The 23,575-nt window shown below is 33.5% G+C and overlaps 4 protein-coding genes across 7 annotated transcripts in view; 2 read left to right on the plus strand and 2 right to left on the minus strand.

The window, feature by feature from the left end:
* The window catches only part of LOC100179886 (MBT domain-containing protein 1-like), an 8,297-nt gene extending 3,571 nt beyond the window's left edge, over positions 1 to 4,726 (plus strand). The window contains exons 7-15 of the mRNA XM_009862562.3: positions 727 to 839; positions 1,163 to 1,295; positions 1,546 to 1,672; positions 2,137 to 2,256; positions 2,647 to 2,818; positions 3,153 to 3,298; positions 3,568 to 3,642; positions 3,700 to 3,863; positions 4,061 to 4,726. Coding sequence (XP_009860864.1) covers positions 727 to 839; positions 1,163 to 1,295; positions 1,546 to 1,672; positions 2,137 to 2,256; positions 2,647 to 2,818; positions 3,153 to 3,298; positions 3,568 to 3,642; positions 3,700 to 3,863; positions 4,061 to 4,414 — 1,404 coding nt within the window. The 3' untranslated portion in view covers positions 4,415 to 4,726. The remainder of the gene's footprint in view (positions 1 to 726; positions 840 to 1,162; positions 1,296 to 1,545; positions 1,673 to 2,136; positions 2,257 to 2,646; positions 2,819 to 3,152; positions 3,299 to 3,567; positions 3,643 to 3,699; positions 3,864 to 4,060) is intronic.
* A 128-nt stretch (positions 4,727 to 4,854) lies between these two features.
* LOC100178367 (small ubiquitin-related modifier 2-like) lies at positions 4,855 to 6,813 on the minus strand. Its single transcript, XM_002121642.5, has 5 exons — positions 6,640 to 6,813; positions 5,987 to 6,037; positions 5,625 to 5,702; positions 5,496 to 5,567; positions 4,855 to 5,338 (listed from the first exon to the last, which is right to left on the minus strand). The coding sequence occupies exons 1-5, from the start codon at positions 6,670 to 6,672 to the stop codon at positions 5,273 to 5,275; spliced, it is 300 nt and encodes a 99-aa protein (XP_002121678.1). The 5' UTR covers positions 6,673 to 6,813; the 3' UTR covers positions 4,855 to 5,272.
* A 290-nt stretch (positions 6,814 to 7,103) lies between these two features.
* LOC100182224 (sister chromatid cohesion protein PDS5 homolog B-A-like) overlaps positions 7,104 to 23,575 on the plus strand; it is a 23,118-nt gene continuing 6,646 nt past the window's right edge. For 2 of the 4 annotated variants that reach the window (XM_018814747.2, XM_026837505.1), the window contains exons 1-21: positions 7,104 to 7,250; positions 7,604 to 7,740; positions 7,959 to 8,165; positions 8,447 to 8,640; positions 8,753 to 8,957; positions 9,191 to 9,331; positions 9,616 to 9,753; positions 10,244 to 10,471; positions 10,690 to 10,841; positions 11,350 to 11,463; positions 11,998 to 12,079; positions 12,352 to 12,543; positions 16,706 to 16,824; positions 17,272 to 17,371; positions 17,721 to 17,884; positions 18,345 to 18,459; positions 18,776 to 18,931; positions 19,410 to 19,517; positions 20,000 to 20,143; positions 21,217 to 21,336; positions 21,728 to 21,835. In XM_018814747.2, the coding sequence (XP_018670292.1) occupies positions 7,645 to 7,740; positions 7,959 to 8,165; positions 8,447 to 8,640; positions 8,753 to 8,957; positions 9,191 to 9,331; positions 9,616 to 9,753; positions 10,244 to 10,471; positions 10,690 to 10,841; positions 11,350 to 11,463; positions 11,998 to 12,079; positions 12,352 to 12,543; positions 16,706 to 16,824; positions 17,272 to 17,371; positions 17,721 to 17,884; positions 18,345 to 18,459; positions 18,776 to 18,931; positions 19,410 to 19,517; positions 20,000 to 20,143; positions 21,217 to 21,336; positions 21,728 to 21,835 (2,883 nt within the window). In that variant the 5' untranslated portion in view covers positions 7,104 to 7,250; positions 7,604 to 7,644. Of the gene's footprint in view, positions 7,251 to 7,603; positions 7,741 to 7,958; positions 8,166 to 8,446; positions 8,641 to 8,752; positions 8,958 to 9,190; positions 9,332 to 9,615; positions 9,754 to 10,243; positions 10,472 to 10,689; positions 10,842 to 11,349; positions 11,464 to 11,997; positions 12,080 to 12,351; positions 12,544 to 16,705; positions 16,825 to 17,271; positions 17,372 to 17,720; positions 17,885 to 18,344; positions 18,460 to 18,775; positions 18,932 to 19,409; positions 19,518 to 19,999; positions 20,144 to 21,216; positions 21,337 to 21,727; positions 21,836 to 23,575 lie in introns of those variants that run through there. The other 2 variants (XM_026837506.1, XM_026837507.1) reach the window with 2 other exon arrangements.
* On the minus strand, positions 12,579 to 16,014 carry LOC108950063. The gene is made up of 6 exons (XM_018814768.2): positions 15,134 to 16,014; positions 14,719 to 14,875; positions 14,398 to 14,533; positions 13,688 to 13,975; positions 13,501 to 13,630; positions 12,579 to 13,026 (listed from the first exon to the last, which is right to left on the minus strand). Exons 1-6 carry the CDS (start codon positions 15,961 to 15,963, stop codon positions 12,729 to 12,731), a joined length of 1,839 nt encoding a protein of 612 aa, XP_018670313.1. The 5' UTR covers positions 15,964 to 16,014; the 3' UTR covers positions 12,579 to 12,728.

The following is a 23,575-nucleotide window of genomic DNA, read 5'->3' on the forward strand; positions in this document are numbered from 1 at the left end:
ATTGAGCCGAATTTATTTTAACCTTGTAAAAATCTGAAACTACCAAGAACCGAATGTTGTTACGTCACAGACACAAATGCTTTTATCGCACGATAAGTTGCCAGGCAACCGAAACGTACCTTGACTGACGTCTCCGTTAGAACTGCGGTCTGGAACATTTATAAATGTTGGATTTTTATTATTTTAATAGTTTAATGAAAATATCAATGATCCTATCGAGTTATTCTAGTATTATCTGCGCGAATATGATCTATAAGTTTGCGTAAGAAAGGCAATAAACATGACGCACGCATTAAAATTCCAGGGCCTGCGGGAGTACCCTGGTATTTGTGAGGGCCTGCGCGCAGGCCTTGCAGGCCCGCATTCAGCGCCTATGGTTGTATAACATGTATTACTGGTTTGCACACTGTGTGAAGCATAGGCTGATTGACTAAACTTGCTTTGAAAGTTAAAACCCAAGAGTTGGTTTCTTGCTTTTAAAAATGCTAAATAATTGTTCTAAAGTAATGGGGCAATGGCAGTCCTTATAACACGGGTGTTCTGTCTCATACAAATCGTGCCCTCTTACAAGCTACTATGTATAAAACTATGAAGGATTGTGGGTGATTATTTGTGCGGTACTTTTTGTATGTTTACATTACACAAAATATGACAATATATGGGATGTGGTGATTCTATGTCACCAACAGTGTATACCATAATAATCACAGCTTCTTCCTTCAACAGGTGATGGATAAAACACAAATATCACGCATGAGAGTTGGTGTGGTGGAGGAAATCATTGGAGGTCGGTTGCGTTTACATTACGAGGATTCGGATGAAACAAATGATGATTTCTGGTAAATATAAATAGTAAATACTTTTCTTCTTAATTTTTACATCACTGAGGAGTAAAGATGACTGTAATAAATTTTGCGAATCTGACCCTGATCTAGTGCTCATAGAGTTGGACAATTTTTGTGTAATGAAATACAGTAAAGATTAAGTGCTACAAAACGACGTCATTTGCTTACAACGAGAAATTAAATGCGCAAGAAAAGTGGAAACAAGAATAGATTTCGGATTTGGGCTAAAGTTAGTTTATAACTTCAAAACTATAGTGCTATTAGTGTAAATTTATAGTTGATTCATGCAATCATGTGAGTTATCTCTTCATATTTAGGTGTCACTCCCGATCACCAGTCATCCATCATATTGGTTGGTCGGAAAAAGTTGGTCATCGCATTCTTGTTGCAACCAAAGATTACAAGACGATGCCGGGATTTAAAAACTCAAAACCGGAACTTTTTGCTCAGGTAAGAATAATCAATAACATATTATCTAGTATGCAAATGAATAGCCAGAATTATTATGGAAAATTGTTGAATAATTCTTCTTATGCGTGCAGACTAATTAATAAATTATTGTTTATTTTATAAAGAAACTAATACGTTTTAATATAATGTTATTTTTGCACCTGCTGCATCTTGGTACATATCCTAATGGCCCTTTAAGATAATATACAAAAAATACTTTACTTATGATATTATTTTGTTTTAATTTCAGACAAAACCGATTAAGACTTGTGGATTTAAAGTTGGAATGAAATTGGAAGCAATTGATCCACTTAACTTATCCTGTATTTGTGTTGCTACTGTTTGCAAGGTGCTTAAGAATGGATACCTCATGATAGGTAAATATAGCATTAGTAGCATAGGCTCCAAACTTTAGAAATGTAGGGGACTAAGGAGAAGCAGTTAACCCACAAGCCTGTTATACAAATTGTACCATATTGGTTGTACAATGCTTATGATGAATTTAATATAGAAAATTCAGGGTGGCCTGCTTCTACTGTAATCCCAGCTTTGACACTTATGATTAGTAGTTTCGTATATCTATTATTATGTCTTCTTCTTACTTAAAACCATTACTGATTCACCCTCATTTAATGCTCTCTTTACGCTGTATGTGTTAGTATAAATGAACATGTACATATTTTTAAAATTACGTGTTATTGTTAAACTTACATTCTGTTTTAATAAGGATCAAAACAAGCTAAACAAAGACAAGGTCATATAACTATGGTTAATTGCCGCTGTATGACCAACAGTATCCCAATGCAAACACAAACAAAATACCTTAAATTAAATTGTTCAGGTATTGATGGAAGCGAGGCAATTAATGGAACAGATTGGTTTTCATATCATTGTACGTCACCTTCCATATTTCCTGTGTCTTTTTGTGAAATAAATGATATTCCATTGACTGCACCTAAAGGTATGTACAGACTACAAATAGATTTCTTTACAAGCTTGGTATATTAAAGGCTAAATATTACTCTGCAGTGCCCTGATATTCAGTGTATATTTATTATTAATATACACTTTATAACCCTGTACATTAGTTTATTTATATGTATTTTGATAGGGGTCAGTTACTTTGTTTGTCCTTAATATTTCCATATACTTTTTTTCCTTGTCTATACTTTATTGTTCTTTCTTTACCATATACCTTGCACATACTTTTTCAATATCTACATAATCAATTTTTTTTGCTTTTGTTGATTAGTAAACGACCCATATACTTTGCTAGGGACTAGGGTTAGACCTTTTCTATACTCAGTCCGTACTGTGCCCGCTTATTAAACACATCATATACTTTGCTCAGGTTACAAAGGTCTGTTCAACTGGGAGGTTTACCTTAATGAAACCAACAGTGAAGCTGCCCCTGCTTCTCTCTTCAATGATGAAGTGATAACTCATGGCTTCATGTCAGGAATGAAGTTGGAAGCCGTTGATCTCATGGAGCCTCGGTTACTGTGTGTGGCAACCATTGCAAGGTTTGTGGGGGATTGTTGTTAAAAAGTTTCAGTGAAATAGACTGTAAATAATGCGAATCTGACGTTAATCTGGTGCTCATATGGATGGTCGATTTTTGGGTAAAGAAATATAGTAAGGATCTGGTGCTAAGAAAACATAGCAGACAAAAATTAAGTCTAACCAAATTTTGTTTAGGAAATTGGTAGACTGTTGTCATTTGTTGATATTAAATAATTTTTTAGTGAAAGCACCCTCAGTTTTGTTAGCTGCTAAAAAATTATTTACATCGGCCTGGTAGCAGAAGTAACAGAATAATTGTTAAAATAAGTCTTTAAATGATAATGTGTATTCCAGGGTGGTTGGTCGTTTACTGCGAGTTCACTTTGATGGGTGGGAGAATGAATATGACCAGTGGGTAGACTCACAATCATCTGATATATATCCTGTTGGTTGGTGTGAACTTGTGGGCTATGAGTTACAACCCCCAGCTAATTCACAAGGTATTAGTTGCACTTGGCTTTATACTGTATTCTTTGTAGGTGTAGTGACTATGATTTTTTTTCAATTAAATTTAAATATGTTTTTAACTGTAAGTGTGTTCTAACAACTGTTGTTTTGTAGCTATCTCCTTAAATAATTTTTCTAACTGTAAGCATGTTTTATGTCTTTTTATTTAAAATTGTGTTTAAAAGTTTTCGCTACCACAGTCGTAGATACAAATAATGTTAATATTATACTATTCTTATTCACTAATATGTTTTTAAAACAGCTACTGCAGATGCACAAGCATTACTTAAAAAGAAAGCCAAACCAAAAGGACAATCATTTCTTGGGAAAAAGAAACGTAAGTTTCATGATTCCCTTTTTGTGTGGCAGTGTTTCTAAATAAAGAATATTCCAGGCAAGCGATTATCAATAAACAAGAAGGCCATACTCTCAAGCCCAAATATCATAACACAAAGTTTGGACACTACAGTGAGTTCACAACCAAAGTCACCTGAAGTAACAGTAAGCCCCCTGAGTGATGATAAACCTCAAGTTGAAGAGATAGTTCCTGAAATCCAGGTATGTAGGAACATGATAATAATGTGGTGGATTAGGTCAGGGTTTCTTAACTGTTCCAAAAGGATACAGATATGCTGAATCATTAAGGTTGGTAGGGTCTACTCTGTATAAGCAATTTTACATGGAGGGGTCTGTAGACATCTATGGGGGATGATTGGAGCAACTTGTTATGTAAATATCTGTTATGATAACTATAGGATGAAGTTCCTGAAGAAGAACTTGGTCCACCAGCAATCCCGGAGTCTTCCGGGATATCCGATCTTCCAGATATTGAAGATTCTGTTAATCTGGAAGACACAGATCCAGTTGTTCCTGAGGACACAGATCTTGTTGTTCCTGAAGACACAGAGATGGAGACTTTGGCTTCTCCTCCTGACACAACTGTCCAAGAGGTTCAAGAACCAACATCTGAGCTTCCAGAAATGATGAATACCGATGTAAATGAGAAAATCACTACTAATGAGAAAGAGATTGTCAGTGAAGAAACTATTACCCCAGATGTTACACAATCTGAAGCTGAAACTACTAACACCACAGCTGAAATATCATAGAATCTACTTGCTGACATTGCTGCTTAAACATTACAATTTATTTTCTGACAGTATAACTGTTGTGTTATATCAGGCAACTTAACTTGAGCTGGTATTTTCTTTTATCATTTCGTCAACGTGTTGATTCTGTTGAAATCACAAGCTGTTTTATGAATGTTTCATTAGATACTGTAGATACACAGCTTACTGAGGTTGGTCAACTGCTTTTCTTATTATGTGGAAGTTGGTTGGATAATGTTAATTGTTGAGATATGTAATCATGTACTCAAAATCGAGGATTCTTTTCTTTGTCAGTACATTTTTCAAAACTCGCTGCAAGAGTTTTATGTCTTAATATACAGTAAGAATTGTTGCAGGGCAGGAAAATAATAATATCTTAAAACTTGTTGAAGGCTAAATATTTAAAAGCAATGAACAAACCAGATATATAACAATGTGCATTATATTTACAAGTTTCATTTATTTGTATTTTAAACCCAACAGATGCAGATCAGTTTTTGTTTTTATAATTTATAGATTTTCCATGTTTACAGCTGTAATGCTTTTAGTTCGTATTCTGTTGTTGAGATCGCTTGGAGATAGCAATAGTTCATATATGCGGCTGTTTCATTTTTAGCAGACAGAAAAAGTCTGCGCAGAACATGGGATAACAATAAACAGAACAAAGTGACGGCAAAAACCGCTAGAAATACACAAAACAGAAAGATTAAAACCATCTTCTGCAATTTGAACACAAAATGAATTGTTTACACAAGTTGTTAAGACTGGAATTGAACTAGTGAAGTCAAAGTTTTGTTGAAATCTGACAAAGCAAGCTTTTGCTCCTCATGGTGAAGAGTTTATATTGCAATAAAATTTTCAGGACCGTCGACCTCCAGTTTGTTGGGTAAAAACATCAATGGTGTCTTCATCTTCCATTTCAAGCTACGAATATAGGGAATAAGTAAAACGTCCAAGTATATCGTTACATTAATTGATTTATATTTAAGGAGAGATACAAAAGACCTCTTTCAAGACTTTCACATATTTTACTTCGTAGAAACAACGCGTACATAATTGCATTAGCTTAATAAGCAGTTACCTTGTTCGGAGTATCATTTTCATTTATCGCTTGTCCATCAAATCGGAAACGTATCAAACTCATAGATTGGCCCTGGTTTACAAAAGGATATTATTTATTTTCAAACTAAATTGTATTAAAACAGTTTACCTGTCTATCACAGTAAGCTTGCATGAGCTTCCTCAGAGGGGTGTGTCTTTTTATTTTAAATTGTACCACAGAACCATCCTGCAAGCAAAAAGAAAAGCATTGTTACGTAATAACAATAATAAATTGTAAATACACAATTTCTTTGTGGTAAACAAACAACATTGATTATCGAAAGCCTTTAAAAATTGGGCACTATTTAGGGTAGCTTGGAGAATAGGCTATTCTTTTGAATCTAGTACATAGTACTGGCCCATTGGTCAAAATGATATATTAATACTACAGTTTATACAATATATTAGTTTGACCAAAATCATGTACAAAGTTTGGACAATAATAAGTGAACAAAATAGAAGAATTCTTACAGATCCTGTTACTTTCAAGTTTATGTGGTCACTTCCTTCACTTTTGACCTCCTGATAATAAAACACAATACAAGTTTCGTTATTGGTTTAACTTAATAATTGTTATCTTTATGTATAAGACTTACATATACATTGTTTTATTCGGTGCCAATTTCGACAAGAAAGACTCTTATCCTCGGTGGTAATACATTAAAGTAAAATTTGTGTGTGGAAATCATTAAGATTAAACCAACTTTATCGAAACCCCAGTGGTCCTTAATTAATCAATGGGTTGCTTCATTAAGATATGGCAGTACCAATACTACATAGTTCTTATCGGTTTAATCTCAAATGCACACGTTTTAGCTGTAATTTTTGGACAGCCCTATCTCCTTACAGCAACCCATTGATAAACAGGGGACTACCAGGTTTTAGATATAGTTGGTGAAATCTCAAACTTTCTTTTCACGTATTACAACCAATAATAAATTTCATTCTTGAAGAAATTAGGGCTGACAATCCCGGCCAACTGAGGTAACAAAAACACAAAAAAGACAGTTTATTGGTCACCCCTAAAAAGTATAAGTTAACTATCTTTGATTACAGGTTAAAAAACATATAAAATTGGACTGTATTCACACATACATATATACCAATAGAAAAACACAAATTACCTGGCCTGGTTTACTATTTTTCTCGTCACTCATGGCTTTATTTTAAGCTTCACAAGATATACGATAAACCAACGGAATAATTTCACTGCGACCTAAAATAATAAAATTCGGTGGTTAGAAACTGAAATTTACGCAACAGTTTTTATAAAACTATCTGCCTTGTCGTCTATTTACAAATTTTTGAATACAAATGTTATAATTTTTCTTTTATATAGTGCTAAAAACAAATTTAATAAAATATCCGCATGCTTTGGTTTTGCGCAAGGGATTCTCCTTTCTATGTGACGTCATATAATTCTTAACCAATCATTAACCCGGAAATCTCGCGGCGTTTTTCCTCTAAAGCGGATGTTAGGAAGTCGGTAAGAAATTATAATTTATGGCGGGAAGTGTAAATACAAGATATAAAATGATTAAATCCGTTTATGTTTTGGCTGCCGATATGATTTAAAAAACACCTTCACATTGCCAATACGCAAAGGTTGTCACGTCAATATATACGCAACATATGTTTGAAAGCACATCACTTTTTTGCCATATTCATTTCAAGCAAGAGTAAACTATAAACTGAGTATATTGAACATACTTAACAGTTTAGTCAAACCTTAAACGTAAGCGCTTTTTGCGTGTTTGTAAATATATGACTAGTGTAATAAGTTATTGTAGTTATGAAAACGTAATTGTTGTTTTTTAAAAGCCTTAGAAAAGTAGAACAACCCATTTTATACGAAGACAATTTGGCCGATAATTTGTGTCTAAAACAACACAACGGTCAACGGGTATATAGAGAAAATACTTAAACATAGTGAACAGAATAAAAGACATAGTGAACTAAATATTGTGGACATAGCAGTCATTCACTTATTAAAGGCACCGCACAGCTAGTGCAGAAACGTTTAAATCTATTATGCAATATTGGGTAAAACTGTAATTGTATATTTACTTAAATGATTGTCTTTTGCAGAAAATAGTTTGAACTAACTGAAGCGCGTTGGATATACCAACATGGATGAAAGTCAGGTGGCGGAGATTTTATTCCCACCTGGTGTAAAAAATGTGTCGTCGGAGATGAGTCCGAGTGAACTGATTAAAATATTAAAGGTTGGTAATTCACCAATTGCTATAATGCTAATTTTGAGTAAATTTGATCCATTTTGTAAAGTATTTTTTATAACAATAAGGTATGATTTAGTAACACAGCCTTTGTCGCAAATTTGAAAGTTTTCCTTTTGGCGTAGGAAATTTTAAATTTAATTTTGGTGAATGACATTTTTTTATATTTTTTATGTGAATTTTGATTGTACAGTATATTTATCCAGAAATGCTGTAAGTTTTTTTCCCAACTCGAGCAAGATGAAGAAGAAATGAAGCGCGAATATCTTCCTTTCTGTCATTACATCACAATGGGTGAATTCATCAATGAAACAACGGACGAACATTGCAGGATCCTCATTGGATGTATTATTGCTGACGTGTTTCGACTACATGCTCCCGAAAATCCTTTTCAATCGGAAGAAAAAATTAAAGTTAGTTAAAATTCTTTATATATATATACTTTTTAAAAACATACTGTCGCTTAATTTGCCATAAAATTAGACTATTTTTGTCTAACAGTTATAGGTGAATGCACTAGTAGTCTTATGCAGACATTATTTACAAGATACCTTGGCAGGTGTCAAAGATATTTATGACAAATGAATAATTCTAGGTTCTTATCTGAAAAATTTGTATATTCTATTCTAATTATTAGTTATTTTACCTTGTTTGTATAGCCCCATCGTTTTTATCAAAAGCTTGATTTTTGCAGGAAATCTTTTCGTTTATGACGGAACAGTTGCGACATCTAGAAGATACAAAGGGAACATTCTTTCCCAAAGCATTCCATATTCTAGAAAATGTTGCAACAATAAAATCCTTTAATATCTGTATTGACATGGATGATCCAAATGCGGCACTTGAGATATTTTCTTCACTTTTCAAAACACTTTTCAGCACTGTCAAGTAAGTTGTGGGATTTTATCAGTGTTATTATGGATTATAAATCACTGAAAATGTCAAGCAAGTTGTTTTTTTCTCTGTGTCCAATTATTATTTACGATTACTTTGTTTTCAGCTCCGGTCACGATAAACAAGTGAAGAGCCACATGTTGGATATCATGGCATTTGCCATCACTGATAGCTCCACAGTGCCGGCAACATTACTTGATATTATACTAGAGAACCTCGTCACAGCTCAGCGAATGAATCCTTCAGCGTATGAGCTTGCATGTGATTTATTGCGCAGGACAGCTTCAGCAATTGAACCAAGTTTGACGATGGTAATTTTAATCTTATGATATTCAAAATGGTTTATTTGTATTAATCACGATTTAATAATATTACTAGTATTTTACCCAGATGTATTTAAGAAAGTAAACTTTTTATCAATTAGTACACGAACTTAAAATAATTTTAATACGTTTATACATTATTATGTAATTATGTAATGTATATATATAAAAGTAGCTAATAATAATATATATATAATATATCACAAACTTTTTTTGTTTAGTTTTTCCAAAACATGATATTTGAAGAACAACCCGAACGCAGCAGATTATCACCACACTGGATGATGTTGATTCCAAAGCTTTACAAAATTACACCATCTTTAATGACCAACACACTTCCACAGCTTGAACTTAAGCTAGGGGTAAGTCAGTAAGTGGTGAATGAAATGGTTTGATTTAATCAGTATATATATATTAAATATTAGTTATTATTGAACTATTTATAACAATAGGCCATATATTTCATTAAATAAAAAAAAAGTATTTCGTAAATGTAGTTAAATAGAAAAAGCTACTACTTCATGGAAAACCTCTTTATAGGTGAGCAAGACTTTATCAAAGAAATAACACAAAATAATTTGTATTTTGCCTATTTATACTGTTGTTGTTGTTAACAAAAACTAAAAGAAGTCATGTTTTATTTCAGGGTCCTGATCCGAAAGTAAGACTTGATGTTGCTACAATGTTGTCGGAGATGTTTTCCAATAAAGATTCCGACCTTGTTACGCAACATCCAGCATTATGGACAAGTTTTCTTGGAAGATTTCGCGACATTGATCCAACTGTGAGTTAATTACAATACAATCTAAGTAAGATTCTAACTCATGCGTTTATGGACAGCCTAAATAAATAGGCTTTTAGAAATGCAAGTATAAAGAAGTAAATCCATTCTTCCATTGCGTTATAAATTAGGCTTACCATCTCTAGTTGGTTTATTGTTAGCATTTATTAGGCTATTAGCAAACAAATGTCAGAAACTTTAACAAAAGCATGAAATTTAAACTCTAGGCAACTCATTCATAGACAGAGACTTGGGGTGGCAGGTTTGGTAGAATGGTAGCAATGACGATCCTATTCTAAGTTCATACCCTACCCTAATTACTAAACATTAAATCAAAAAGTTAGATTTGTTTCAAAGGAATGTCTGCAAAATTCTTGCAGGAAGAGACAAACTACAAATATATATATATATTATATAATATGCCTTGAAGCAACACTATATATTAACACTATATATTATGATGTCTAATTTAGTCCCAAACTTTTATCTACAGTTGAGATGCACCTGCGTCAAGTTTTATGGAAAATTGCTGATAAATCATGAAGCCCACTTCCAGTATGTGAAGGATGCATTTGAGGAATTCAAACGATTCCGCAACGATACCGATGAAAGTGTACGCTTTGCAGTGGTGGCTTGCATTCGTGGGATCGTGTTAAAGGATATACAACTTGCATCAAATGAACTGCTGACTTTTTTAAAAGACAAAACAAAGGATAAAAAGGTAAATCATAAATATAATGGGTTGGGGCAAGATGGTCCATGGTTTTCACTTGCGTTTTATTTAGTAGGATAAGATGGTTATAGCTTTTGTTGTTTTGATTTTTATTTGGTAGTAAACAAAGAATATTTACAGAATTATAAAACATTATTCTCAAGAGTGTAGAAGAGAGTTGTTAATTGTTAAAAACATGATTAGCCAACCAACCCAACTTGTTTCAGTGGCCTGTAAGAGAAGCTGCCATACGTGCGATAGGACTCATCTATAAACAATACGTAACTTGCGAAGATGCTTCAAGGATCCATTGTAGAAGACTTCAATGGATTAGAGACGTTGTGTTGCAGGATTATTACACACCGCATAAAGATGACTGGTATGTACATATGAACCTAACATGGCTATGCAAGGTATGAATGAAATGGGCATATGTGAATACTAAATAGCCAGGGTATGCCTAGTAATGGACAAACTGGGAAATGGCATACATTTATATGGTAATTGGTAAAAATATGCCCTATGGCCTTGAAGTACCCTGGTTTCCAAGAAGATAAGTTGCATATGCTGGTATAATCGTATTGTTATATGTATATATCAAATATGTAATAAGAGAATTGTGGTAGCAGGTACTGGTAGGTAATAATAAACTGTTTTATTCTGGCTGTCACAGTAGTGGTAGTGTCTTTGTATGTGTTTTTTTTAAATAATGTACAACTACATACAATCATCCAAGGGTCAAATTTGTTTGGGTTATGTCAAAATGTTGCTTGTGCTACCAGGCATATTGTAATTTATTTACACGTCAAAAAGATTATTTACCTTAGTACATGTCAAAATAAATAAAGTATCTTGGTCTAATCAGCTTGTATTGTTTTCCTCTACAGGTGTTTGGTTGAACATGTGATGGTTACTTGTTTGGTTCCTTATGCTGTTCCTGATAGAAGGCGAATGACGTTATTGTTCGAGCTTTATGCTTCAATTGGCCGTTTTTCCATTCAGTATGTGTTTTTATATGTTATTATATATTTGTTGTTATAATATAGTATTCACTATTCGGTATGTGTTATTTTATGTTATTGTATAGCTTTTATATCGGATGTCATATTATAGTATTCACTATTTAGTATGTGTTATTATATAGCTTTTTAGCTTATATATTTGTTGTTATAATATAGTATTCACTATTCAGTATGTGTTATCATATATTGTTACTATGTTACGGTATATATTATGTGTTGTTATGCGTTCTTATATGTGTTCAGGGGTACTTTGAAGCTTGGTGCTGCTACTATTATGAGCCCATGGGTGTGTTTAATGTTGTATGTATTTTGTCTTGTCAATTTAAAAGTGTGTTGGTCACCCTCAAAAACTTTAACACCTACATGGTAACTCGGAAGCTGACACGACTGTCGTTTTTCAGCCATGCAATGATAAGACGCGTTACATTCATTCATTTATTGGTTTCAGTGATTTTAATTGTGAACATGATTGACTGGTTCTAACATTTGCCTAACGTTCACTTTACCTTACAGAACTTTTGAAGAAATGCTGAAGAAGTCGCGTACTTTACATTTAGCTTTGCGAAACATCGTTGCTGCATTTGATCTTACTAATGTAAGCAAGTTGAAATATTTAAAACCTAATTATCAGCGGAAGAAAGCAATTTTTACAAACAAAAGTTTAGACTTTTATCAGTTTTTTAACTACTTTTATAATACTTTACTGTAACTGTAAGAGATATTTCACCTAACTAACATCATCAGTCTCATATTAAAACAAAATATCATTTGCATTCAAATGTTTTATTATATTAAATATTATATAAAAAAATATAGAAAAAATTACCTTATGTATTTTATTATTTTAAAGCTGTTTATTGAATTTAGGAAGAAGAAAAAAATCGGATAATTTGGTCCAAAATCGTTTTCTCAGCTGCCCAGTTAACTGGAACACCACAAGCCACCCATCAACATTTGAAGAAATTCTTCCGGCATGCAGACCAAGATGTGAAAATCAAGCAGTGGTTGAAATATATTGTTTCTGACCATTATTCATGCAAGAAGGTAGCAGTGGCATTGGTAAGTGGGCATTTTACATACATTGAAAAACTTTTTTCTTGCAATTTTTCATCCAAAAAATTTAGTTTTGTGTTAAAGGTGTGTTTACCTACCCTGCCTCCCTTGCATTTTAAAAAGTCTGGCGCCTATAAATAGTACCAAGTAAGCAGTTTGTAGTATTTTTTTAATTTAGTGAGCTTTTAATATCATGGTGTAGTTTCGCTATCCAACCAAAGGAAGTTGAAAACTTCTTCTTGCGTTCCCATCTCACTTAGTTGTTCACATAAGTCCCATATAGAACACCACGCGCCTTTACCATCATTGCCACCAATAGAATTCCTTCTATGTTGAATCCTCCACAGTTTAAAACACATCATTATTTTATCAGCCACCGTGTTATAACTATCATCACTTGTAGCTAGTCTATGAACATTATGTAAGTCGACTCCCAGGAACAATGCAGTTGACACCCAACCATCTTGTAGGTCCCAACGCTGGGATAATCTGTATAATAAAACTTAACATAGTACTGTGGGGTAAGATGGGATACCGATGGAACATAATATCTGATATTTCTTCATATTGTGTTTTTAACAATTAACAACAGTCTGTGGAAGTTGTAAGGATACTGTTATATTATTCTGTAAATATTCCTTGTTTACTACAATGGGATGAAGAAAGGGTATAAAAACATGTATAATTTTGGGCCTTTGCTAATACCGTAATTTATTTAAGAAGTTCTGCTGGTAGGTGAATTAGTTGCTCGTAGCTTAAGCCAGTAGGTGTTTTACTGTTTACCCCGAGGGTTTTTAACAGTTATAGTATGTTGGTTCATTACTCCTTGTAAGCTTATATTTTTAACCATGGTTGTTTGACCATGGTTGATGGTTCAAGTGTTTAATGACATAGTTTAGTAAATATGTTACCAGCCTTGACACAATGTATAGGGCAATAAACCTTGCGTTCACTTATGTTTACCTGTTAAGTACTCGATCAGGTAGCTGGGACTTCATCTTAATTTGCGCTGAGTTTTTCAAACACTTTGGTTCAGGAATTTTTGCCGGTAAAAACTTATGTACCGGGCATTGCAATGCTTCATTTTGGCTTTCTGTAATAATAGGTTTTAAACAAGATGCACACATCTTCTTAAGGTTACCACTTTTACCTTGGTCCCATAAAAAGTTTATCACAGGCACTGGCATTCCCAACTTAAATAACTGTTGAGTTAAATGTTTTGCTTGTTTGTTAACATTCTCCCATTTCAAATCAGCCAGCTCATTAATTGTCTCGCATTCTTCTCTCCATAAAATTAGTGAAAGTAGGAATTTATCAACTGCCGTTGAACTCGTGCAACATTTATCGATTTCTGTCGTACGGGCAAACTTTGCAAGTTCAGTATCCGATGATTTAATTACTTTCCATAACAAACTGTTATCTCGTTTCGTGTGATTGTCTAAAACAGATTATTGTATTTTGTATAATATGTATTTACATTTATTATATATATTATAATATATATGTATAAATTGTTCATAAATCTGTGTATTTTAAAATTTCGATAAAAATTAGGCTCACTTAAACAATAACAATAGGTTTTATTATCTTGTTGTGTTTACTTTATTTAAATTCATTTGGTCATTTGGATTATTTATACATGTATTTGTAAACCCACCGATACACATTGTCTGCGTGCTGCTTTTCTCTAAAATGTACAAGTGTCTGTTGTCGTTTTGTTGCGTGTGCACTGTGCATCCAAGCAAGGTTACTTAAAACTATTTGCCAAAAAAATTTGTCAGTTTAGAAACTGCATGCAGAAGATGTTGTAGTTGTGTCCCTATGCAAACCTATAGGCTATAGTTTGTCAGCTTTGTTCACCTCTAAAGGAATATTGTATTTGTCTCCATCGTAGAATAATCTTGGCAAGATTTTTATTGCTTAATTCGCAGTAACCATCATCTTGTATGTTGTATGGAAGTTGAATTGTGTCGCATTTACATTTTAATGCTACAACCTGATAAAAATATATTTTGTTACATCAAAAGTTACTAAGCCAGTGTATAACTATGGTCGAAATGTCGGTACGCAAATAAATGCAAGAAAAGTGGTTTACAAAGCAGGTGTAATGGCAGCAGCAGTATATAAAGTGTATTGATCAACAGTTTGTTCTATTGTTATTAACGGTTGGCAATAACTTACATTGTTAATTGGTCGTCTGAGTAGAGTATTTGGAAAGTTAAGCTTGATATTGTAGTGAATCTTTTTACTTTCATACACTCCCTTTATTTCAAACTTCACTGCTTGTTCAGTGTCGGTAGAATTGATGTTGAATTTCTTGTTCAAACGTATGTTGTCTCTAGCAATATAAATATAATAGGTTTGCCAACTTTTTCGATGTTATTTAATTTTCAATTGTAAATGCATTTTGTTTTGGCTCTACACATTTCTACGTATAGGCTGTAGATTATCTGTAATTTAGAGTAATTTAGACCCCTATGGGTTGCTGTTTATGACTTTGTGTAGCTCTTGCTTTATCTTTCATTGAAATGCAGTTTGTATTGGCTCAACATATTTCTATGTATATGGTTAGACTGTAGATTATGTGTGATCATACCTTGTAAACAACGAGTTGTTTTTTGGATCCAGAATATCTGCAAGTGTAAGTTTGTATGGTTTGCCCCATACTGTAACCATCACGCACCCCCATATGAAGTAATCAGCAGACAGAGAACCTTTCTCCTCTTCTATGGTTTCTGTTATCTCAATAGGAACCTTTAACCCTGGTGGCATTTCTGCTTTGATTTTTGGGTTGTTTGTAAAAGGAATTACAATTGTTTTCCTTGTAACGCCAGGAAGGTGTATGGAAGTTCGGAACTTTGGCGACAACAATATTTTTGATAAGTTTTTATTCCCACCACTGTTGTGTAGGTTTGTTCTTTCTTTCTTAAACAAAACATTATCAGAGTTTCTTCTTGTCATACTTGGATTAGCATTAGTCGCGCACTGCAGTGTATGTGTTAACTGCACACCAGCTTGACAAGTTTTCTTCATATTTGAACTAAAAGATACGTAACATGTTGTTGGCTTTCCTGTTAAGTTAATCAAGCAATCATCCGCCACACAAACCCCATGTCCTGATGATTTCAATCCACTTGCTTTAGAAACATCTTTATGTAAATCATACTCAACAGCAGTGACAACATTATCTTCATTATTTTCCCCCATTTTCACGACCAATTTATCCAAAACATCTTGGTACTCATTGCTCCCCACACTTATTGTTCTAGATGTTTTAGAGTAGTGACTCTTTTCGAATTTTACTTTTCCACACTTGGTACCGACCCCTGACCAGTTTATCGTGTCTTTACTGGCTTTAACATGACCTTGATCATGAGCAAACCTTATTACTTCTTCTCCAATATCCACAACTACATTATCAGCCATTTTCAAACACTGTATATCAAGTCAGTATTCATGTGTTATACCCATTCTGGATTTGGTGCTGGAAACAAATAACTGACAAAAGTCAACTCCAAATTGTATAATATTAGAGAATAGAGATATATTTCACCAAAATGGCATCGTCAGTCCTTTACTTAAATAAAATCCAGTAATATAATAATACTAATTCAGTACAAATCCTGTTTGTCTACTACTAAGTTGTGCTGATACTGCAAACCCTAACCAAGCTTCAAAGTTTTTCAATACAAACCACTTGACCAGTTATAGTCTGCTATTTATTGTTAAAAAGCGAGTGAGTTACTCCAAGTGAGCCCACTCCATCACCACCCACGGTGCTTCCTTTTTCTACACGAGTGAATGTTTGTTTAGTGGCTTTGCTTTAATTTTTTTCTGCTGCGGCGGCGACGATACATTGTGCTGTTGAATCCACTTAACTGCTTGAAATGTTAAACATTAATCGTTTGAAATATCGATTGGTCAAATATAACATGGTTTGATTCTTAGATAAATATTTGAAAAAATATTATTATGAAATGCAACAGATTTTAATATCTGTTTGTATTCAAGTCAACAAAAACTTTTCATAATTCTCTTTTTAATTTTCTACCAAATAATAAATAAATGTATTTTAACAAATTATTAAATAGTGGCTATTTTTATATAACAATGTAATAAATTAATAAACATCAAAAATAGCTTTTAATTAAATATTCTTCATACACAGAGAGATTTACTGAAAAAAATTGAAGATGATGGCTTGGCGAAAGGTGCACGTAGCACTGCTCAACAATTACTACAACGTTGTTCTATATTGCCAATTCTTGTGGACCAAGAATCTCTCAAGTAAGCCGTTCAAATTATCCTCACATTTGACCCATATATATAAACATTAGCATGCCTTGTAGCAGAAGTAACAAAATATTAACACATATAGTAGGGTGGGGGGAGATGGGACACCTTTTTATTCTAATTTATAGTCCTATTTGTTAATAAACAAAGAATATTCAAAGAATTATAAAACCGTATCCTCACGACTCTCATAGACCATTGTTAATTGTTTAAAACACGATAAGGATATTTGGTTGTTATGTGCTAAAGTTGTCCCATCTTCCCGCATCCTACTATATATATGAAATAAAAACATTTACTTGTTATCTTCATATTCATATTTTATATATATTTAAGTTACGCCGGGTTTAGCCCCTTACCCTAAGCTGTAGGACCTAACCCACGTACATTAGAATTACAAATGGTTACAACATCAAACTCATATTATCTTATTCTTCACAGAATATTGTTTGAGTTGGTGAAGGAATCCTTGGATGGAATATCCATTGTTGATGAACTGAATGGTGGTAGTGCACAAGCAAAGGCCATGGATCTACTACAGGTACGGAGCTTATTGTGTTTCCCCTGTATGTAGACCAGCATTTATTACAACACAACAGTAGTATGTGTTGTGTTGGAAATTTGGATTCGGAAGAAAGTATAAGATAAGAAGGGAACTATATACATATATATGCATGCATGCAATGGCCCAACCAGGGGGTTTTTGGGTTAGGGGTTAGGGGATAAATACCATATTGGTTAATGTACATGTATGCAACAACATATACATGTATGCAACAACATATACATGTATGCAACAACATATACATGTATATATCCATATACAATATGCATTCATACACATATACCATATAAACATATACCTCATATTCTTCTTCTTTATGTTCCAGCATCTCTCGGGTTGCTCCCCTCAACTCTTCTCATCCTCCGAATGCTTCGTTGATCTGATGGGTTTCATCCGTCGCACTGATGATGAAATCGTCGTCCATAAAGCTCTCCTGATCCTCAAGAACACCGGATTCATCATTGAGGAAAAATTCCCTGAAATTCGCTCGTAAGTCGTCATGTTCTGGATGATGTATCCTTATATTAATCTTAAGTTGTATTGTAACTGCATGAATCAAGCTACTTTTACTTTCTATTCTATATATATATATATAGATAGAAAGTAAATATATATATAGTGGTCCTTGTCAAGGGCCAGAGATTTAGACCAGAACATGCACAATATCCCAACGGGCAGGCTGTTTATATATGTGGTTCATGTAACTGGTTTCACTCTATCTCGGGCACCTTTTAATTTAAACTAAATCTCAATTAAAACTTTTAGCAGCTCATTAGAGAAGGGTAAGCATTTAAAATCATAAGCTGTTCTGTTTGAATGTAACAGGCCAACTAGAGCCCAGGTCCCTAGCCATGCCGGATTCCACAGCATAGGACCACACCTATATCATATAGCAACTACTGTTAGTTTTACTATGAGTAGTTTATTAAAACTATTTTCAAATGTGCAGAGTTCTTATACCTGAGTTGAAAAGTAAAGCAAAGTCTGGCCCTGCACAACACGCAAAACACGCAGTGTTGACCATCAACCAGTTTACTTCTGTGAAGGAAAGTCCATTGATGCAGGTGAGTTGTTTAAACTTGTTTTTTTTTCATAAGTTACAACGTATTTATAAGTTACAACATTAAATAAGTGATTTCAAGAATATCTCCAAAGACTCCATGCAAGTTTCATGAATCTAACCCTGATCTGGTGCTCATATGGCGGAACGATTATTTTTTTAAATAATTACGGTCAGCTTCTGGTGCTACGAAAATTTCAAGACCAACCAAGTATAAAATAAATGATACATATTTGGCCCGAATGACATTTTCAGTCTCTTTAATAGAACTCAATGCCCAATCTAATACAGTAAGATAATGTTCACATTTCACCCTACAGGTGTTTGAATACTGCAAGGGTATTGCCTGTACCGAAGGTATAGGTTATTCGGAGATGCAAACTGCCCTGACATCTATCGGATGTATTGCGGAAGTTATACCCGCGGCATTTCCTGGACAATTGCGATACTTTATTGCTTCTGTGGTTGTTAAACAGGTAAGTTCTTCGACACTATATATCTATACTGTATTATATCTTATTTTATATGTAGTGTACATTTATTTAAACTTACATAAAGCTATCTGGGTGTTGGGGGAATGGAGCAAATTCAGAATCCCAAGTACTCGACAGGGACCTCACCCACATAGGAAAGAACAGAACCTATATTTTGTTGATTGTTCCAGCGGTCATATTTATCTATGTGTGTTATTGTCTAGATTTAGCTAATTACTCAATGCTGTTATTGTGTCAGGCATGTCGTAGTTTATTAATAATACCCTTAATACCCTATCTATATATTAGTTCATATAAGCCAACCACTACGTTCATGTTTAATTCAGATTTTAATTAAGGCATCAACCATATAACAGTGATATATTACCAATATTTTTTGTAGGTATGCTTTAAAATTACAAACAGTTTTATTATTTATCTTGTTTCATTTGTATTAACCTGTTACAAATCACTGACACAGGTTATAATGAAGACTGGTAACAAGAGTGATACTGCATCAACAAAGGGGAGAAAGAAGGAACAAACTTGGTGTGAGAAAGTGGAAATATCAAGTGAATCTAAAGCTAAGGTTGGATATGTTGGTTACTTGGTTACGCTGGTGCTGATTGTGGGGATTGAAGGGATACATTGCCCTTGTTAAAATCATGGTGTTCCTGAAGGCTACAGGCCCTGTATTTTTTATAATTTTGTCTTGATTATCATTTGTGTAATTTAAAGGCATTTAAAAAATATGAGATAAATGTTTTGGCATACCCTGATATTTTGAAAGTGCTCTGCCTGTAGCTGGTGATGAAAATGTTTCCTAGTTCTCCATTCTAGGTGGGTAAGGCGGTCCTTGTCGAGGACCTGGGTTTTAGGCTAAATTTGACACATTAGCCCAAAGCTTGCACCAGAGGATAAATAAATTAAATTGGTTCATTCATTATACTTTTAATAGTAGTTGTCCATTGGATTTAGGCCAAATTTGGCTCAATTCCCCTCAAGACGTTGCTTGCATTTAAAGATAAATCAGTTAAATTGATTTATTCATTAAACTTCAACACACTACAGATAGCAGGTATGAAGTGTATGGTTCGGTGGTTACGAGGGTTGAGCTCCAATGATACTGAGGGCTGTTGTGGTAAAACATTAAGATTGTTACAACATATGCTGCATAATGATGGTGACCTTATGAAGTGCGGGAACATATCAAAGGTAGGATGGGTATATAGACATAATACTTACCTGGAGTTCATTATACCAGATGTTAATAATCTGGGTCTCCATATAGTATCACTATTCACTAGTATCAGGTTATTTAGAAAATATTTGGAAAAGTTTTGATTGAAAAAGTTAAAAAGTTATAGAAAAAGTTGTGCTTTAATTTAATGGGTTATTGACACTTATTAACTTATTATCATGCTAACCCAAAATACACATTGTCTTCTGCATTTAACTTTCATAAAATTTATTGCAAGCATATATTACAGTAGTGGAAAAAACTGACTTTGTTTAAAAGTGGAAACATTTCTGACACGCCCTAATAACCATAGTCAACAGAAAACTATTCTCAGAAAATATTAATATTTAACTACAATAATGGTTTTCATGTATTTCGTATTTGCCATTCTAACACAATGTACATATTGTAATGGGTTTCCTATTATGATGAATGTCTCAAATTAACCGTAATGCCTTTAATAGCTGTTTTGTGGAAGGACTGTCCACATACTGACATATTTACTGTTATAAATAGCCCAATTTTAATTTTTCAAAGTATCAGAGCTTTTAATTTGTTATCAAAGTTTGATTCTTGGAACATTGCTTCTTTTTTTACATAGGTCTTACGACGACACCCGCAGCAAACTTTTGTGCACACTTTATTATTAAAACCCAAATATTACACTACCCACGCTGAAAGTTTTTCTAAATACTGCTAATTAATGACAGCACCCCTTCACTCCATGACCAGATTAAGCATGTCTTCCAGCTTTGGCGCTGAACTTTATAAATGCTGGTAGACAGACATGTGTTTCTATAAAACAATTTGGTTCCAGTGTTTAGTAATTAATGTAGTGCAGAAAATCTAGGCCTGCCACCCCAGGTTTGGCACCTGTCCCTCCCTTTATATTGATTATACCTTTTTACATTCTATGTGGGTAAGGCCCTGTCGTGGATCTGGGATTTCAGTGAAATTTGGCCCATTACCCCAACACCCAGGAACCTCGTCGTTTGTGCAACTAGTGTAACTCCTTATATTAATATTTAAAAACATTGCATTGTTTTAGGCTGATATGTCCCATCTTCGGCTACAAGCTGCCAGATGTGTGTTAAAGATAGCTGGTATAAAGGAATACAGAAACATACTTAAACCTGTCGTACACCAGGAACTAGCCATGCTTATCAATGTAAGATTTTTATTGCATTTGTTTTATAGACATTGCTAATGGTATAACGTTATGTTTAAAATTAATTTCATAGTTTATTACACAATATTAGTCATATTAGTGCTGCAAGGTTATAATACAGGTTATTATTTAATTTTCAATACTATTATATTTTAAAATGTTCATTATTTCTCACTGGTACCTACTGTATCATTTTCTTTAGAAAAAAGTCGGTTGTTCGTGTTAAAAATTAAGTTGAAAGTGTGGAGCCAGCAGAATCTGGTAAATTCCAAATTGCACATAACAACATGTTTAAACTAGAGCAACAATTTATTTTATAATGTGCTTTATGATAAGGTAATGAATTATCAAAGAATTTCTTGTCATTTAACGCACATTATTTATGTTCCAGGATCCTGTTTTAGAAGTTCGGAAAATCTTCTTAAACAAATTATACTGCGCGGTGTTTCGGCTGCAAATCAGTCTTTCTTTTCTTGCCCTCTTCTCGTTTGTATCTCAGGTATTTGGTTACTTTTACTAACAGGCATAATAAATAATCTTTTAACTGCTTATCTAGTAGGGAAAACTTAGTATATTTTTAATTCGAAAAACAAACTAAATAAATATGAATATTGAAATTAAATTTTTAATGTGATTGAATCTAAAAATGTACAGTCTGAAAAGTGTTTTTTCAATTCAAAATACATTATGTTTTTCATACCAGATAAGCCATTGAAAGAGTATTTATATCCCAGGTTTTCACATGATTCGTGCAATACATATCTAAGTTGTGAATGTAGTTTTTATATTGTGTATTTGGGTAGGGTTACATTCTATTGTAATGTGTTATTTCTTTACTTAAATAAATTGCAGTATTATTTAGTTCAATATTACTGATATTGAAACTTTATTTCGTATAAGTTATTGGGGTAAGGCAGTAAATTTGTTTCCACTTTTTGCCTGATTTGGTTTATTTATTAACAACAAACCTTATTGTTACATCACACAGGAAACTGTGAAAGTACAAAGAGAACATGGAGCGTCGCTTTATAATAAAATTATCACCAGATTCCGGGATTTGAAAAAACAAGCAATAATGAGAAATCGTAAGTGGCAATAGTGGATAAATAAGTGAAATTATTTTGTATGTTTAGTAACGGTAACGAAAGTCGAAGTACTAGCAGTAAAAAAGTGGTTACATCACGCTTATTGCGGTAATCTGTTCGAATAAAAGACTGATAAGTCAGGGAAACGTACTTTAATTTTGGCTATGAAGTTTTCGTAAAACCAGATCCTAACTATTTGTTTACACAAGAATCGTCCTGCTATATGGGCACCAGATCAGGGTCAGATTCGCAGAATATATTAATGTTATGTTATGTTGTTTTAACACGCTTTTTATTTATTACTCTGATTTCAACATTGGATATTATTCTCCTCACAGTAATGAACCCGGTGATGCCGGAAGACATGTTGCCTTACCTCATATATCTCATGGCTAATGATCCCGACTTTGTGGAAGGAATATCGAGGAAAAGTCTCGCAAGAATTAAAGAGTAATTAACTAATTAACTATCTGTATGTTTTTGACATTACTTTATAATTTCTCGCACCATAATCTGCATGTTAGAATAAAAAAAAAACTGTAAAAAAATAACAGCTTTTCGAGGAAAAGTCTCGCAAGAATTAAAGAGTAATTAACTAATTAACTATCTGTATGTTTTTGACATTACTGAATAATTTCTCGCACTATAACGTGCGTGTTAGAATAAAAAAATAAAAAACTGTAAAAAAATAACAGCTTTTCGAGGAAAAGTCTCGTAAGAATTAAAGAGTAATTAACTATCTGTATGCTTTTGACATTACTGAATAATTTCTTGCACTTTACTTTATGTCTTAGAATGAAAAAAACTGTAAAAAATAACAGCTTTTAAGACCTGACTAGATCCACTTTTTCTATTCTATATTGACGTGTGAGTATGCTATGGGTATTAGGGTTTTGGGCTAAACTTGGTGCAGAATACCAGTTTGTTTTAATAGGCAACATTTTTAAGAATTATCACCTGCTATAACTACAGTCAGATCACAAATACAACTGATAAAAATCATTGGGTGATCTTTTTTTGTTATCTTCGTCTTCTTCCTCCAGTTGCATCCACTTCATCCTTGATCCTCTGCTGGCCAAAGGACATCCTGAGAGCTTCGGATTCGTGATGCGATTTGCCGCCAATGTGAAGCGAAGCCGTAACGCAGAGGAACC

Source organism: Ciona intestinalis, chromosome 14 (genome assembly GCF_000224145.3).
Source record: "Ciona intestinalis chromosome 14, KH, whole genome shotgun sequence".
NCBI classification, from domain to species: Eukaryota; Metazoa; Chordata; class Ascidiacea; order Phlebobranchia; family Cionidae; genus Ciona; species Ciona intestinalis.